At 34.0% G+C, this 19,396-nt stretch overlaps 1 protein-coding gene across 1 annotated transcript; it reads left to right on the top strand.

Moving 5' to 3' along the window:
* The first annotated feature begins 418 nt into the window (after nucleotides 1-418).
* LOC112499558 (putative F-box protein PP2-B12) lies at nucleotides 419-2,171 on the top strand. The gene is made up of 3 exons (XM_052434057.1): nucleotides 419-688; nucleotides 1,124-1,242; nucleotides 1,443-2,171. The coding sequence occupies exons 1-3, from the start codon at nucleotides 419-421 to the stop codon at nucleotides 1,849-1,851; spliced, it is 798 nt and encodes a 265-aa protein (XP_052290017.1). The 3' UTR covers nucleotides 1,852-2,171.
* The last annotated feature ends 17,225 nt before the right edge of the window (nucleotides 2,172-19,396 follow it).

Here is a 19,396-nt window from a genome sequence, read left to right as displayed (position 1 = left end):
GGAAAAACTAAAGGTAATTTAAAATTTTGATCCTCTTAAATTGTAAAATGAACCTACATTTCGATAACAAAATTTATCATATAAAATGTATAACACTATCAACAACACACTTACCAAACACCTAGTTATTTTTTGGTTTAGTGACTTATTAATAATGTAAAAATAATTTATTTTATCAGTCAGCTCCATCCTAAGCTAGTCCTCACTCAACTAAAGAAATTGTTGACAATAAGTTGTAATTATTTATAATCGTTTGAATCTTCTTGTAATTATTTGATATATTAGGTAGTTGGATAATATTTTCCCTTAACTTCCCAAAGAAGTCGTTAAAAGAAACCAGCGTCTTGACAAAGAAGGCCTTGTCAATGTTTCCTATAAAAGCTAACTTTTTGTCTAATGTGTAAACAGAACAAGTAAAATGGATATTACAAATGCCCTGCCAGTAGAGTGCATTTCGCACATAATTTCTCTTATAACTCCTCGTGATGCTTGTAGACTAGCAGTGGTATCTCCTATATTCAAATCAGCTGCGGATTCGGATTTGGTGTGGGAGAAGTTTCTGCCAACCGCTTCCAAGTTGATCATTTCCAACTCTGTCACTTCTTCATCTTTAATCACTTCCTTGTCTAAGAAAGATCTTTATTTTCATCTTTGTCGCCAACCCATCTTGATCAACAATGGTACCATGGTAAGCTTTGAGTCATTGCTCTATTAACTATTCATCACCACTCAAGTTTATAGACTATGCTTATGACTCCTAAATTTGCTAATTGAATTATCAATGAAACTTAAAACCGGTGTTCAAATTGAGAAATTATGAAAGAATCTTTATTTTACTAAAAGCTTGATTGGCTGGTTCATATAATTGATTTTGTTGCCCTGCCTTATTGTAGCTTGTATATAGTATCCAAAAACTGACTTGCTAGCTTTAACTACCCTGACGTCATGACATAGGCGACTTTAAGTTTCTTATATAGTGTCCTTAATCTTATGAGGTTCTGAAAATTACGATCTTGTTTTAAAGTTTGTCCCATCCAGTTGTATTTGCATAAACGTACCACATAGTATAAATTCGAAAAATTATTACCTGGCTAACATATGGTCATTATATGTCCTTCAACAGAGCTTTGCACTGGAGAAAGAGACTGGGAAAAAATGTTACATGGTAGGGGCAAGAGGCCTTTGTATAGAATTGGGAAGTGCACCCAATTTTTGGGAATGGACTTCGCTACCAGAGTCTAGGTAATTTTAACTTTTATCTTTAGTATTACAATCAGTTAGTTCATCAACAGTGTTGCGGAAGCCAACTAATTCAGTCATTAAAATTTCTTGAATTGAAACAGAACATATTTAACATTCAAATCCTACTCACAATGATGGGAATGTGCTTTTACTAACAGTATGACTTCGTTTGCTCCATCCATGTATCTATGCATTGGCAGGTTTCCTGAGGTGGCCGAGCTTGCCTATTTATTGTATTTTTGGTTCTTCGAAGTCAACGCAAGGATAGAGACACGAATTTTGTCTCACAAAACTAACTATACAGCTTACCTTGTGTTCGAGTTTGGCAAGTCCATCCATGGACTTCAAAGAACAGATTTCATGTCTGGGGTCTACATTGAAGGAATCAATGATAAGGAAAGGCAAAGACGGTTCTTAGATCCTTCTAGAAATACACCTCAGTTGTTTCATAACAGAAAAGATGGATGGATGGAGATTGAGATGGGTGAGTTCTTCAATAAAAATGGAGATGACGGGACGTTGTTATGTACCCTATTTGATTTTGATAGATTTGGCAGTAGCAATGGCCTGATTATACAAGGAATTGAGGTTAGGCCCAAAAAAGGCTGATGCATTGAATTACATAAAATACTGATACGTATGTAAATAATGGCTGACAAACGCAATTACTTCCTTGAGAACATTCTGTGTGATAAACAAAGCTGAAGTTCTGACTTTTTTTTTTTTTTTTTCCTTCTTAGCCTTTTTTTTTTTTTGTTCATATATCGGTTCTGCATTTTGTATGTGTTCTCTCTGTAGTCAATGTGATCACTGGTGCCGTGGTAAATCAATAGAGGAAAGATCGGGCCAAGTACGGGGATGAAAATTATTCGGCTTTTGTCATTTGTTCTTCCATAGCAACACTAGAGGAGATAAGATTAGCCGTTTTTTGTTAACAACTTTTTAAGCATTGTGTTAACCGACCATTGACCATCTCTAGTTAATTGCAACAGGCTTGATATGGCTCATTGACCATTTCTTCTTATCTCGTGGCAAAGTCGTTGGATCCTATTTTTAGTTATACTTTTTAACTTTTGCTAGGAAAAATAAAAATAAAAGGTTAATTGCAAGGCTTTATATATTGCCATTTTCTTTCCTTAAAAAGATGATAGGATGAAACTGAAATTTGAAGATTAATAATTTGTACTTGTCATTAAGGATAGTTCAGGAGATATAATAATTCTGAAACCAAAAGAAGAAAAAAAATCAGTAGCTACTAATGTCATTTTATTGTGTTTCCCAAGCTGACATTTAGAATATTCACAAATTATAAGTTCATTGTAAATTTATCAGACATGAGAATAGATATTTGATCTAAGTAAATTGATTTAAGTAAATCTTAATAAATTCATTGTAAAAATCAGTAAGCCTTGATATGGAAAAAGCAAATCATTATTTAAAAAAATTTAAAAAAGAAATCAAAATTAATTTATGAATGATTTAAACAATGTGCTTTTTGTTCTTTTAGAAAATGGGTAAATTCCAACATCCCCCTCCTGAAGTGACAATCTTCAAATTATTCCCATTACTATTGAAAATATTAAGTTACGCCCCAAAACTTATCTTTAACCATTAACTTGTGAAAGTTCAAAAGTACCTCTACTCTTATAAAATGTTCTTCTAACGGCATTGTGATGCTCGTAAAAAAAAGTTGATGATCAGTCATTGAAAATGAAAAAAAAATTAACTATTAATATATTAATATGTAAACAGTGAAGCAAATAAAAAAATAACTGTGAAAATGACTTAATGGGCCTAATTGAATTGATAGTTTCCCTGAGTTAGATACATTAGTTAAACAAATTACAAGCCACACCATTATATGGAAATCACAATAATGCTATAGAAATCAAATTTCAAAATTTTTGGACCAATGTGTAGTTGTGGCATGTTATGCAAGTTACAAGTTTTCCACTAGTTTACTAGTTCAAAATTGTTCAAATTCAAAATTTTTGTCCGAGCATTAACTTATATTATAGACCCTTGTATATATACTAACCGCCCTAGAGTATTGAAATCCAGCCATTACTTGAAAGCTCCATCAAACCAGTGAGAATACCATCTTCCAAGGGAAGCTCCAATAACTTTTTTGATGAGAACGAAGAAGAGAAAGTGCAAGTGAATGGTAATTAAGGTCATCAAGTTCATAAACAAATCATGTACTGGCTGTGGTGAGCAAATATCAAAGTTTATGAATCTATTGTAAATCCTGAAAGGCTTTACTACAAATGTGAGAGGCCGGGATCGATGCGACCATTTTAGGTAGCGGAACCATTTAGTTTTGAGTACAAAGTCATTGCAAGAGGGTTGGGTGAGTTGGAAGATGAAGAAGAGAACCATACCTTTCATCATGAAAATAAGAAGCTAATAGTGATGGCCACTAAGCTTGTTTCAAAATTAGACAAGATGAAAGGTTTGCTGTATACCATCATTATAATGCAGTTATTTATCATCTTGGACATAAAATAAAATAGCTCAACGACAAGACTTAAATAATAGAGATAAATTAGTAGATACTGTATATAAGTTATTAAAATGTTTCATTTCATCAAAAACTGTAAGTGGTAGTTCATTATATTTGTTAGCACATGAGTTATTCTTCCTACATATATGCATGTTGCAATGAATATTTAAAAAAATTCAGGTCATTGTCTTCACCCTTCTGCTGCTGCTCCTATCATTGTCCAAATATGCATTGCAACATACCGGAAAAAAAAACACTAAGTTTGCTGCTCTCTAACTATCATATTCACTGCCGTAATAGTGAATTAAATACAAAAGTTACACAAAATGACTAGCATCATTTCTTTGTGGTGAATATGCAATAAAATGAATGATGTTGCTCTATGGGTTCACTTCAAACATACTTTGCAATAAAACTCAACAACAAAACTTTCTATATTACTATAAGCATTTTTACCACACCATAGGAAATTTAACTACATTATAGAAAGACATTTGAACCCAATAGCATATCAAAAAACTTACAGCAAATATAAAAGACCAATTTGCCCTTTAACTCTCCCTTTGTCTTTCTTATAGAAGGGGAAGATTGTGAAGTGCCTCTTGCAATAGGTGTTCTTTTCTATCATTGCAACTCATATTGTAGGTGGCATTCCAAATGCAACTTCCAAAAGTTGTCTATCTCGTCCTCTATTTGTTGAACCCTTACTGGAATTTTTATATTGACCAACAACCACAACACAATAAGCTTTACCATGCTTTGTAGAAACTTAAAAAAGCTTTTACTTAACCACAACCATGTTTTGAACACTACGAAATCATAACAATCCATCTATGCTAAAATATTAAGAAAACAAACTTATATCAATAAGCAAACATAATCATCAACTTCATGTTTTAAATATTAAACAACATATCATGCCTTGGAATACAAAATTTAAACGTACCTAGTGCAGCATCAGCACTTCCTACAGTAGAGATACTTGTATATGTGTTGGTGTCAGTGTGGGTGTTGTAATTGTTGAGGCACCAGAACCCCCTGCTTGTGTAGGTGTGTCTATTCTTGTCATTGAGGCAAAAGCATTCATTTCCATGCACCAAAGTTTGAAGCTGCTGCCAAAGTCTTTCAATGCGTCTAAATAAGATAAAAAGTCATTAGAGGATATTGAAGCAGATGTTGGTAATTGGAAAAAAGACATAAATTGATGAACATTGGACAATAAGCTTTACCATTATTATTCTAGTGTCCTTGCTTGCATTGGTTAGATTATTATATTATGCTCTATGCCTCTGCAGTATGTATGTATATGAAACTGAGAAATTTCTCCTGTAGGATGGTTTTTCACTAGGCTCCCTTTTTTTAATAATTTTAGGCTTACCACGTGGTCTAAAAACATTTGGGGGCATAATTTCATTAGTTTGTATGTGCGGCCACTTAGATTTGTCAAGCAAAGGATGAATGATGCCCAAATAACATTTTAGGAATACCTCTTTTGTGAAGCAATGAGCAATATATGGTTCATAAGTAGCCATTAAATGAGCAACAAAGGCATGACATGACTGCATGGTAGACCACTAATTTGTCACAGCCCACAGTCACATGTATAATCCTTTAAATTAAACACATATCACTTCTAATTATTAACCGTATAGGACCTATTGGTATCCTTAACTTTAAACAACACCTCATCTGCTGGTATAACATGACAGAACCTTCCAGCCTTTAGTAATTTGTTCATCTTCTTATTAATGTAAGAAGGAACTTCAATTAGCACCTCTAACACTCCATTTTTCATTCTATGATTGTCTACCTCATCGTCTTCCTTATATGCTTTATCAAGGTGATTATTAGTGCCTTCCTCATATCTCCAAACCATACATTCTAATTGTTAGTCACGTTGTTCGTTGTATGATCACACTAAAAAATATTGAGGGCCTATGTAAAAGACTTCATGCTTTTGAAAACTATCCAACCCTAAACTCTACTGGATCTGTACCATCCTCAATATTTCACCCCCAATACGCGAGACATTGTACTGAACGAATATTCATTATTTGATGATAGCATTGGACCAAAATCAGCATTGCCACTTTCATAACTCTTTAACATCCCATTATCTCTATCAATGCCATCATCATTATCATGAAACAAATCATTGCATTCCATGTCTTGCTTTTTTATCATTGCCATCATTTTCTTTGTAAGACCATAAACAAAACTCATCTTGAGCATAAGAATGAGGCAAATCATCCACTTTTCTTTCTGTTGAAGGACTAACATTTGAGAGTTTCTAATTACCCTTTATTTTATTAGCTTAGGCCTGCTCTTAACAAACTGAGAATCTACAAATTTTATTTTTCTTTTCTTTCAACTAGTCTTCAAAGACTTAGTAGGAACAAGTTGTCTCTTCGGCTTTTATTGTGCAATCCTCTGAGAAGCCCTTATCTTCACATAAGTTTGTTGGCAAGTATATGAGATGACTGAACTGTATTACTTCTCTCCTTACCTTTGTTTGACTTCCTTGTAGTTGTCCAAGATGGTTTAACCTAGTCAACTTGAGATGGAAACTCAGGAGACAATACAAGTTTATGATCAGGTCTTGATGCTTATTGTGGACACTGCAAGAAAATTGATTATTACTGAGGGACCCATTCCCTCGGTATTTCTCTAAATCCCTCAGTAATAGTGATTATCGAGATTTTGTTCGTCAAAGTCTGTTGTAAAAGCGCTCGTCATTAATTCTGTCCAACCAATAAACCTTCAAAAATAGATCCTATTTCCTACGGATATTTCCCTCGATATAGAAAATAATGTTCCTTGGTAAAAGTATTCAAACGAGGAAGAAAAACACTTCCAGTACTGAACTAAAAAAACGAGTATAAAAAAGTTTATAATGTTACTCATAGGAACCAAAAAAAGTTTATCAATAGGGAATAGTTTGCGGACTAGTAGGGAACCAGTATTGAACTCTAAAGACGACTCATATGTCGAGTAGATATCTACAAAGTATAAAATTAGATACTGCATATGTAACCAAAGATACACATTTGAATCTACAAACGAGCATGCTCTTATAGCTAAAGAAAGCAAGCAAAAAGGGTGGTTTACCTATTATTTTATTAAAAAGACAAGATTTGAGTTCAATGTGAATACCTCTGGAATGAAAATGGGGTACAATACTTGTGGCTTTCTACTTCCTCTCTCAAAATGAAAATGATATAAAAGCTCTTATGTGACTAACTTTGAGTGTGATGGTAAAGTTGTTACTATCTTTGTGCCTAGAGTAATTTGCTTGGGAGAACTCCCTCCCTCAATACAGGAGAAAAGGGTGGGCTATTTATTCTCGATAATAGTTAACTTCCGATGGTTTGTTTTTGTCGGTACAATTATGATCCATCGAAAATAGAAATTTTGACGATATATGTTCGCTTGGAACAAAAATTAGTCCTTTGGAAATTACTAGATTCCAAATATATGAATCCCTCGGAGATAATGAATTTTCTCTCTGAAATATTGAATATTGACCACTAACATTTTCTTGGAAATCAATATTTCATCAGAAATCAATAATTAATTAAAAAATTAATATTACGTTATTTGTTCTTTTTTGTTATATCAATTATTCGGTACTAAAATTATAGAATCAATGTGTAATAAAATTAAAACGGTTATTATAAAATATCGTTAGTTCATTAAATTAAAATAATAATCCAATACATGTAACAAAAGCTAAGTGTAGTTCATTGATGGTTCGGCTTCATACAAAATGATTCCTTATCTTTAGATTCTCACACGTCAACAGCCAAGGTGGTACATTCATACTTTTTAAAATATTCTAGCTATTTGCCTCATCACTTTCAATTTTTTCCTCATCTTCATCCTCGACTCTAGTGTCTTACATTATTATTCAAAACCTATTTTATATAAGTACGCTATAATATTAACTAAAGAAAGAAAGGGACAATAACACTAAATGAAATTAGTCCAAACACTTGACATATTAAAACCAAAAAAAAAAAAAAATTAAAGTAGATATAAAGTCAAACAAGCGCTAACTTATTTAGTCCACCTAACGAATAGATGTACAATCCAATCACCGAAGGCAAAAAACATCCTGAAACTTAATAAATTTTCACAAGCATCATATAATGGTACATTATAAATAAGTTAACACACAAGCACAACAATCCTTTTAGTTACCCAAAAGAAATGGTATCTTTATAAAATAACAATCATGGCAACAAAAAAATCCTACCTCATTTTTAATTTTTCAATCATCATTCTTTTAATCAACTATATGAAACTATCCTTCAAATTATTATCAAATTAAAACAATCACAGTCCAACAATTCTCATAAAACTTATCCTTAAAAGAGAAGCAAAATAATTTCATTTAGCATTTTGCATCAATCATACCATGTTAGACACTTGCTGGAAGCTTGATTGAGACATGATAAATTTTATTTTCTCTTCCATTGTTTTCATTTGCTCTTTTACTTTTCTAAGCTCACTTAATTCCTCTTCCATTTTTCCACTTGTAATTAAAATTCTCTCCTTGGTATAAAATTAATGTCCTTGTTGCTCCTGTCATCCAAGGAACAATAGACATCCCTTGGTTTCATACCTACACCTCATTTAAAAAGTTATTTTTTTTTCTTTAGATTAACGAGAAAAAGTACACAAAAAGTCTCTAAGCCAATCAGATTTTATAATTAATAGTACAATATTCTAGATTAAGAATCTAATTTATACAAGTAAATTATTCAAGTTCAAAGGTTAAAAGTAAAGAAAAAAACCAATTCATTATATTTATATTATTACCTCCAACCCAGCCCACAACTCGACATTTCTTAGGCATTCCTACTGTTTTACGATAAATGGCCAAACTAGACTCTTCAGCACCATCACTGCTGCCATTTGCTTTCAAATATTCCATGCTCTCCTGCACACGTACAGATAATAATGAACTTGTGATTAGACAAAATTAAAAAAAGACGAAAACTAAAATCACATATGAATAAAAGTATGTACATGTCGTTCCTTCGCTTTCTCACTAGCCCAATCACCATTTCTTTTAACATGAAACTTTTTGAAGCATTCAATTGGATCAGGCTCAACTCCAGTTTTCATCTAACTGAAGTGAAATAAACAAATAAAACTAAATTGGATAGTTCTTTTTTTTGGTTATTTTAAATGTTGATTACTTTTTAAAAGCTTTACCATATCCTTCCTGCATTTAGCCATATGAACGGAACCAGTTGTATGAGCAGTGTGTTTTAAAGACCGATTGCCCTTATTTATCTCACTTTTCTTCTACACATCATCATTCAATAAACATATAGACAATTAGAATATACTTTGATTTTAATTAAAAAGGAAAAAAATAGAAAGAAGTTAAACTTTGGGATTTCTACATATTACCTTCCAGTTCTCATCCATCCATTTATCAACCATTTGTCTCCACATAGTAGGAGCTACACAATCTAGGTAGCGAGTTTTTACAAATTGATGGACAACTTCTTTAAGCTCTTCTTCAGTACATGTATAAGTAAATCCCGCGTTCTTCAAATTTCTAAACAAATTATCAAATGCTTCAGTTGGATATTCAGAATATTTTATCCATGGTCCTGAGATACATTCATGGAAAATAACAGAAATTTCTTGAACAACCTCAATAGTTATGATCCTAAAGCAATAAACCAATAAAATTATTCATTAATTATAAATAAAAATAGATAAATTTAATCAAAATATATGCAAATTTGTTCTTTCATGCATAACAACCTGCCATCATGTTGTGTTAACTGAGCTATATCAAACTATTCAAGCAAGAATTATTAACTCACGAACTCAGAATCAACGAATTCAAGAAAGAATGAGAAGCAAGAAAGACATAGGAGCCAAGAACTACTAATGCACACAAAGAAACTAACATGGTTTAGCTCCACAAAGGAACCTACATCCATGGCTGAAAAATGCCAGCTAGGGTAGAAGCTTTATTGAACAAGAATGGCTAATTACAATGACTTTACAATACAGATTAAAACTTCCCCTTTTGTTAGAGTTTTTCTCTCTATAATTCAGTAGTAAAGTCTCTCTCTGGAGATTCAGAAATAGCACATATATATTTGCTTTTCTCACGTGTGTATCCACTAACAGAAATAGCATATATATTTACAATCCCATTAACGCCAGCTCATCAGCCACTTCAGCAAGCTCATAACAGAATATAACTAACTTCGGCTTCACAAATCTCCTCTTTAGTTTTATTCTGTTCATGCTTCTCACTACAGTGCAACAGCAACAGTAAGCTTGAATCACAAGCTAACAACTACTGGATAGGAATTTATAATACACACAACTGTCAAATTGGCTTCTGCAATATGCATGGCTTATCATGAGCTCATCAAACTTTAAATACCACTGCCTTGGGGATTGCTTGAGGCCATACAAGCTCTTTTTCAGCAAACACACCTTGTCTTCTGATCCTCTCTTAATGAACCCTTTTGGTTATGCCATGAAAATATCGTCATCAAGACTGCCATGTAAAAAAGTAGTTTTAACATCCATCTGCTCCAGTTCCAGGTCATAATATGCAGAGAGGGTCAACAACAGCCTAATAGAGTTGTATTTAACTACATGTGAGAACACTTCATTGAAGTCAACTCCTTCTCTTTGTGTAAATCCGTTTGCCACAAGTCTGGCCTTGTGCCTTGGTAGTTCTTTCTCAGAAGCTCCGACCTTGAATTTGAAAATCCACTTACTGCCAACAAGTTTCTTGTTAGGAGGTTTTTCAACTAAGATCCAGGTGTTGTTCTTCTTTAGTGAGGTTATTTTATCCTGCATTGCAGCATACTACTTCATCTTATCACCACAGCTCATTGCTTCTCTAAAGCTCAAGGGCTCTTCACCATTTACTACATCAGCAACAGTTAGTGAATAGGAAATAAGATTAACTATGCCATATTTCCTTGGCATTTTGATAGCTCTTTTCTCTATCCCTTGCAAGTTGGTATGTTTCTAATTCTGGAGATTTCTTCCTTTCTTTAGATTGTTCTGCTGACTCTTCAGTAGTCTTATAATTATCAGAGTGCTCCACTTTGTGTCTAGCACTTTTTGCTCTCTCTGATTCTGTAGCCTCAATTTCAGTTTCTACCTTTAACTGAAGCATTAACTTTTCATCAAAGGTAACATCCCTGCTGATGAGTATTCTAGAAGGTTTTCCATTGAGAGTCCATATCTTGTATCCTTTAGTGCCCTCTGGATATTCCAAAAAATACCATTTGATAGCCCTTGGTTCAAGCTTGCCTTGTTTTACATGAGCATATGCTGGGCACCCAAAAATTCTCAGGTTACTCAAGTCTGGTGGCTTCCCTGACCAAATCTTCTATTGTGTCTTGAAGCCTAAGATTGAAGATGGACTTCTGTTTATCAAGTAGGCAGCTATTGTGACTGCCTCGGCCCAAAAGCCTTTAGATAAACCTGCATTCAGCAGCATATATCTAGCCCTTTCTATTAGGGTTCTGTTTATTCTCTTTGCTAGCCCATTTTGTTGTGGAGTATATGTTACAGTTCTATGCCTTGCTATGCCTTTTGATTTGCAAATAACTTCAAACTCTCCACTACAATATTCGAGGCCATTATCTGTCCTTAGCCTCTTTATTTTCCTATCAGTTTGGTTCATCATCAGAGTTATCCATTCTTTAAACTTTTCTAATGCCTCATTTTTGTGTTTTAATACAAAAATCTAGACCTTCCTTGAGAAGTCATCTATAAAGGATACAAAGTACCTAGTTCCACTTAAAGATGGAACTTGTGATGGCTATTGTGCAAATTTGATTAAACTCGCAAGCACACGAATCTATTGTAGAGTAGACCAATGGTGATGAGTGTCGATCCCACGAGGAGGTGAATTTTAATTATGTGTAGAATTAATTTACTATGAGGGTGGATGGATTTGTAGTGAAAATGATTTGGACTATCCTAAAATTTGAATTAAACTAGCGAGAATAAATTGAAGAGAAATCTATTGAAATTGAGACGCTTGGGTAACTGGATCTGCATTAACATGCACCATGGGCTAAATATTCCTTATTATTGCTAATTAAATAATAAGAAGGGTTTTCACTTCTCATGAACCACACTCTAATCAATATGGTGCTAAGGGCTTATCGTGCCAAATAATAATAATCGAGTATTAGGGAGTCGGTGAAACTAGGGCGGTATCTAGACAAAATTATTACTATTTGTCGACGAAAAGTCAAAACATCCACAATAATTAGAGGGAAAGAGAAAGTAAATTTAGCAAATAAAGTCCATGGTACATGTTGAGATTTCACTTTCAACCCAAATTTGAAAGAAAATTAGCTACTCATAATTGAACTAGCGGTAAAATGAGAATTTATTAAAGTAAGTAAAAAATACAAGATGGAGAGGGAATTACAAAAAATTGAACTCAAAAATGAATTCAGGGATGCCAAATTAGGGGGGAGAACCCCCTTTTTATAGATACATTGAGTAAATCATGACTATCGTATTAAAAATATTTCGGACGCTCAGAATTGTGCCACGTCAACAGTACACGGTTTGACCACATGGTTTGAATAGTGACGCGGTTTGAACAGTGACGAGGTATGGTTGTAAGTTATCCTATGTATATGCATGTGCCGTACACATAATAGCTGCCACGTCACCAATCAATAGTACATAAAAATTTTAGTCCAATAGAATCGTGACACCTCATCAGTCAATGCCACATCATCGGTCAATGTCACGTCTTTGATCTATCAATATGAGCAGTGTCGTGAATAGTAATGTAGATAGTACCGTACATGTGAACAGTGCCATTTTTTCTTTTATGCTCCTTCTAAGGTTTTCGACGGTCCTGAGTTCAAAAGTGATGTCCGTTTTGCTGTCTGAACTCTTGTTCATTGTGAAATGACCATGATGCCCCTAAATACATAAAATACTTGAATAAATAAAGCACACATAATTAAATCATAAGAGACTAAAATAAATAAAAGTAAAAGTGTTAGTAAGACTTGAAATGTAAAATGACGATTTTCTCCTTTATAAATATACATTTTCTAACACTCAACAATGGCCCCCCAAAGATCTGAGTGGATGTAATCTAAGGTCTACTTGGTTTCTTGTTTCCCCATGCTGAATTTCAACCTTGTAGAATTTCCAAATACACATTTCTCACAAAATTTTAAAGAGGAAATCTTGTCATTACCAAACAAGCCCTGATTACTTAACTCTCTGAGACTTATTTCACTGATATGAGCTAGTCTCATGTGCCAAAGCTTAGTTTTATCTCTAGACATACTTGTCGAGATCTCATGCTCTGATGAGGATCCAACAAGTATATGTAGCCCATTTCTTCTAACCTCTTTCATAACGATAACACCTTTATCTATAACTGTATTTCTCCATTTTTAACCTTAATTGTATACCCTAATTGATCAACCATTCCTAGGAATATTAGATTTCTTTTGAGTTCAAGAACATATCTCATTTGGTGTAAGTCTCTAGTGACACCATCAAACATTTTTAAGTTAATGGTTCCTATTCCAGCTACCTTACAAGCAAGATTATTTACCAACAGTACTTTCCCACCATTCACATTTTCAAAGGTCTTAAAGAAACTTTTATTTGGACACATATGGAAAGAACAACCAGAATCTAATATCCACTCACCAGTTAGGTGTTTTTCTACAGCGACTAGGACATCTGCATCATCATAGTCACCTTCATCCTCAAAGGCTCCAGCAGCCTTCCCGTTTGACTTCTGTTGCAGTTCTTCTAGCTTTCTTTTTCCTCAAAACACTCTTTGATGTAGTGCCCCTCATTTTGGTAGAAGTAACAGTTCCTCTTCTTTTTCTTTTTTTTTTAGCTTTATCTTTCTGATTATTGTTTTTCTTCTGCTTGTTGTTTTTCTTCTGCTTGTTGTTTTTCTTTTTTGTCTTTCCTATTGCAACTAAGCTTTTTGCATTGCTTTGATCTGTTACTTCTGCCCTTTTCTTCAAATCCTTAGATTCCAGAGCATTTTTTACATCCTTTAACGTGAGAGATTGTCTTCCATAGAGAAGAGTGTCTACAAAGTGTTTATAAGATTCTGGAAGGGAGCTCAGTAAGATGAGTGCCCTATCTTCATCTTTAAGAATTATTTTGACATTTTGGAAATCAAGAATGAGTTTATTAAATTCATCCACATGGTCCTTAATGTCTACTCCATCTTTCATTGAGAATGTGTATAATCTCCTCTTCATATACAACCTTTTTGCTAAGGATTTCTTCAAAAACATTTCTTCAAGTTTGGCCTACAAACCAGACACAGTTCTTTCTTTTGACACCTCTCTCAAGACTTCATTAAAGAGATGCAAGATAATCATGTTATGGGCCTTGTTGTTAATATCTCTCTGGTCTCCACCAAGACTTGAAGAACCTTCTCCCCTTTTTTTTCTTAGCCATAGGATCTTCATCATCATCAAGGGCACTGTCAAGTCCTTGCTGAATCAGAACTGCTCTCATTTTTAGACTCCAAAGATAAAAGTCATTATCTCCATTAAACTTTTCAAGACCAACTCTGGTGCTCGCCATTTTAGAATTTGATCTCAAACAACACCAAGCTCTGATACTAGTTTGCTGTGTTAACTGAGCTATATCAAATTATTCAAGTAAGAATTATTAACTCACGAACTCAGAACCAATGAATTTAAGAAAGAATGAGAAGCAAGAAAGACAGAGGAGCCAATAACTACTAATGCACATAAAGAAACTAACGTGGTTTAGCTCCACAAAGAAACCTACATCCACGACTGAAAAACACCAGCTATGGCAGAAGCTTTATTGAACAAGAATGGCTAATTACAATGACTTTACATACAGATTAAAACCTCCCATTTTGTTAACTTTTTTCTTTTGTAATTCAGTAGTAAAGTCTCTCTCTGGAGATTTAGAAACAACACATATATATTTGCTTTTCTTACGTCTATATCCACTAACAAAATCAAGTTGTTATGACTACCTGCCTACTCTCTTGGACCCCACAAACGCCAGCTCATCAGCCACCTCAGTAAGCTCATAACAGAATATAACTAACTTCGGCTTCACACATCATAAATTTCTACTTTTATATTTTTTTCCTTAGGGTGGTACACCTTTAGCTTTCCCACGACCATTATTCTTCTTTCTATCTAAAAATAATTAAAAACATTCTACTTATTTTAGTCAGAGTCAATTCACGTATATTTCATCTTATAACAATAAGATTAGTTAAATTGATTTAAATTGTTAAATTGATTTAAATAGTTAAATTGATTTAAATAAGTAGCACCTCCAGCCATTCTTGAAGCCTCCATGGTAGAAACACAAGCTTCACCATTTTGACGTTAAGTAGGAAGCACTATATCTGATGCAATATTGAGAGATCGAGAAGTCGTTGTATTATTATTATTATTACTACTACTACTACTAAATATCTGTTGAGATAACATATTGGAATCAATCACTTTTCCATCGTTTTATCCCTAATAGTGGCCAATTTTTTGCATTTTCAATATATAGGTGGTGTGTGATTTCTATTGCTCTGGGTGTCAATGTGCAAGTGTACACAACAAGTAATATATTGATGAGTACTCAGATCGTCTCCATAGGGATTAATGTTATTAAATTTGCGACAGTAATCTTAACAGCGCAATTTTGTTCTAAATTAAAATAAGACTATTTATGAAAGTAATAAACTAATTAAATAAAAATGAAATAAAGAAAATGCAATAAAGAAAATTCTCACGTCAAACACAAGGATGTACCAATGGGAATGACCAATTTTCTTCATTCATCCACTCACTGCCAAGGACAATCAATGTTTTGAAAAATTTTCCCTATTTTTTCACTGTCATGTTCTCAGCAAATTGTGTGTATTCACACTCTACAGCAATGGGTAAATCATAAAAGGCATTAATAACTCTTGAATCTAAAGGAACTTGTACTTGCCTCACAAAAATATTGTTCTGATCCTGCTGTAACATGTTGGAGTAGAATTCTTTGACAATCGGGACGATTGGGTCTTAAGGGTGAGAGTAAAATTTTACCCATTCTCGCCTTGCTATAGCATTATGAATGCTGCTCATTATACCTGTTGGTTGCTTAAGGAATATAAAGCCCTTTTAGTCTAAAAGTTTCCATGGCTTTATAAATTCCTCAAATTTATCTTTGGCTTTGTAGCTATAAATGCGTGAAGGGTTCTTTCATCGAGTAGCTTTTGTCTTGAACTTTGGTATTGCCAGAGTAGACTGAATGGAATTGTATAATGCCTAAAAGAGAAGTAAATCGTGAAAAGGATTATAAATAATTGTAAGAGTTGACGAGAAGTGAAAGAATTGTGGTAAGAGTGAAAGACGCTATAGTTAATCCATAATTTATAGCTAGCGATAAAATAGAAAAAGGAAGGTAATTAAGAGGGTAAGTTGTAAAGAATATTTGAATTTTAAAACAAATCTAAATTAAAAGGGAAAGGATATTGATCACGGTAATTTAGGGATTGTACAATCTTTCCTTATATACAACTCTGATCGTTGTTGCCAGCTTGGCAAATTCCCAACGGTAAGAATTTCCTCAGTTTCATCAATGCAACAGTAAAAATCGTTGTTGCAGCAATTAATCTGGTGCTGCAACAATTGCGATAAATTTCCCTGGTGGATGATAACCACTTTCCAATTGTAATGTTGCATGGGATGCTGCAGCAACTTAAGTCAGTTTCTTTGTCCAATTTTTTTTTATATCAAAGATGTGCTGCAATAAAATAAAGAAAAGAAATTAATAATCTATTTAGAATCACAAAAATTGTAAATTAAATCATGCAAACTAACTTAATGTTTAAGGAAAAATTAAAACGACTCCTCTCATCATTGGGTTGCCTCCCAATTAGCGCTCGATTTTAGGTCTTTTAGCCTGACCATTCTTGATTTCTTATATTAGATCCCTTAGAAACAGGTCCTCCCTTGGATGGTGCACAGCAGCTCCCATGTAATGCTTCACTCCGTGCTTATTAACCTTGAATTCTTGGTCTATTCTCTCATCTAAGAGTTCAACAACCCCATCAGGATATAATCTGACAAGCTTAAAAGGTCAAGACCATTTAGATTTCAATTTCCCAAGAAAGAGCTTTAATCTTGATGTTAGAGTGCAATTTATGCACTAGTTTTGCATTGTTTACTTCCCTTAATATCGATGTTTTGCACTTAATAATAGTGATTTACTTGTGTTTTACTTTTGTAGGTGCAATTCTTGATTGGTGATAAAATTGAGCTATAAGATGATGTTTAAGGATGATTGTTCTCTTGGAGAAATTATGAGCGGCAGAAGAACTTTATTGATAAGGCGTGGGCGCGTGCTGTCAACTGCGGACCTGTAGTTTTTAGTTTAACGTGTTTTGTATTTTTGGTTATTTTTGTAATTACGAATTTAATATTTCAGATATTAGTATTTTATTTTAAATAGAATTCTAAAAGAGAGGAGTGAGAGAGTATTTAAGGGGGGATTTTGGATTGGAGAAAAAGGAAAGAAACCCTAGATCTAAACTTTTCTCTTTTCTCTATGAAGAACTAAACCTATTTTTCTGGTTGAAGGATAATGAAGCTTTGATTTATCACTACTGTGAGATCTTTCTTATGCTTTAATTGTTTTATTGCTTTTTGGGTATTTGTTTATTCTCTGAATTAGTTTCATGATTATGTTTGTTAATTAGGTAATTGGCCACTATTTAATTATCAACTTAATCTATTGTCAATTAAAGGATTCATCGTATGAAGATTTTAATGTTTGTGACAAATAACATAGCAGTGAGTTGTGTTATGAGAATAAACAATCTAATTTAAATGAATCATCATATGTGTTGATTAGGATTTGGGTCTCTCTGGTCTTTCAGGCTGTCAATTGATTAAATCCTATGATCGTATCTAGGGTTGTCTATTGATTAGGGAAATAACCAACGGTCGTACCTTGGTTATCGACTAGTTAAGGAGAGATTGGCTATTAGAGGGTCTCAGTAGCTATAACCGGTCTATTCATAAGTAATAATAATCTATATTTGAATCAATGATCAGTAGTCGAATCAAGCTGAGTTAATTCCTTCAACCAGAGCTTTCTCTAATTTGAATTACAACTTTAATTTGCATTCTTGTTATTTTAATTTGATTTTTATTATTGTCAACAATTCCCTAATTTTACGTTTTATGTTTCAAAAGGATTTAAATAATTACCGATCTCTGTGGACACGACCCTGCTCAATCACTATACACAATTTATTTAGAGTAGGAATTTATTTTTGTTGGCTTCGACAACCATCAAAATTTTGGCGCCGTTGCCGGGGATTAGTGTCGTTTATTTAATCCTTTTTTACATTTTACTTTGTGTATGGTTCGTTTTTCTCGTACAGGTACACTTTCATTTGATCCTGAAATTGAGAAGACAGCTCGCCAGCTGAGACAGTAGACGAAGCAAGCTAAGCAACGATCCTCGTCGCCTTTGCTTTCTGAAACAGATTCGGTGCCTGATTTAGTTGAATCATCTAGCGATTCGGAAGAACAAGTGATGGATAGAGCTGCACCTGTAGAAAGAACTCTTAGAGAGTTAGCTGAACCAGACTTGAATCAGCAACCACTCTGCATTCAATATGTAGACTTGGAGGTCAATTTTGAATTAAAGTCCGGTCTTATTCATTTATTACCCAAGTTTCATGGTTTTGCAGGTGAAGATCCTCATAAACATCTTAAGGAGTTTCATGTTGTGTGTTCAAGTATGAGACCACAAGGCGTGACTGAAGAGCAGATTAAGCTGCGTGTTTTTCCTTTCTCTTTAGATTGGTTAGCTAAAGATTGGTTGTACTACTTGCCTCCTGGATCGATTACAACGTGGAATGGTTTGAAGAAGCAGTTCCTCGAGAAGTACTTTCCTGCTTCAAGAGCTGCTAACATCAGAAAAGACATTTGTGGGATCAGAAAACTTCCTAGGGAGACTTTGTATGCGTATTGGGAGCGATTCAAACAATTGTGTGCCAGCTGTCCTCAGCATCAAATTTCTGATCAACTTCTTATTCAATATTTTTACGAAGGACTGTCATTGATGGATAGGAGTATGATAGATGCTGCTAGTTGAGGCGTGTTGGTGAACAAGACCCCTACTCAAGCAAGGGAGTTGATATCAAATATGGCTGCCAACGCACAACAATTTGGCAGCAGGCAAGATCTCACTTCAAGGAAGATGAATGAGGTAAATATTTCTTCTGTTGAACAACGTTTAAATAAACTTACTTCTCTTGTGGAAAAGTTTGTTGTAGGTAATGTGCAACAGGTGAAGACTTGTGGCATTTGTTACAATATGGGTCATTCAACCAATATGTGTCCTACACTTCAAGAAGAACCCGTTGAACAAGCCAATGCAGTTGGAGGATGTGCAGGCATGCCTCAGAGGAGGTATGATCCTTATGCACAAACATACAATCCGGGATGGAAGGATCACCCCAACTTCAGCTATGGAGTTAGGCCGTCAGGATTCCCACAACAGTATCCACCAAGACAACCAGCACCTCCATAATCAAACTCCAAGTCAGGTATATCTCTTGAAGAAATTGTTAAATCATTTGCGATT

The sequence above is a fragment of the Citrus sinensis genome, chromosome 9 (assembly GCF_022201045.2).
Source record: "Citrus sinensis cultivar Valencia sweet orange chromosome 9, DVS_A1.0, whole genome shotgun sequence".
Lineage (NCBI taxonomy): Eukaryota > Viridiplantae > Streptophyta > Magnoliopsida > Sapindales > Rutaceae > Citrus > Citrus sinensis.
This window is presented reverse-complemented; position numbering and strand designations above follow the sequence as displayed.

Bases quoted from the DNA above. Each gene is read 5' to 3' on its own strand.
- LOC112499558 (XM_052434057.1), top strand. From the start codon at position 419: ATGGATATTACAAATGCCCTGCCAGTAGAGTGCATTTCGCACATAATT. The intron at 689-1,123 runs GTAAGCTTTGAG...GTCCTTCAACAG, and splicing joins TGATCAACAATGGTACCATG to AGCTTTGCACTGGAGAAAGA. The intron at 1,243-1,442 runs GTAATTTTAACT...ATGCATTGGCAG, and splicing joins ACTTCGCTACCAGAGTCTAG to GTTTCCTGAGGTGGCCGAGC.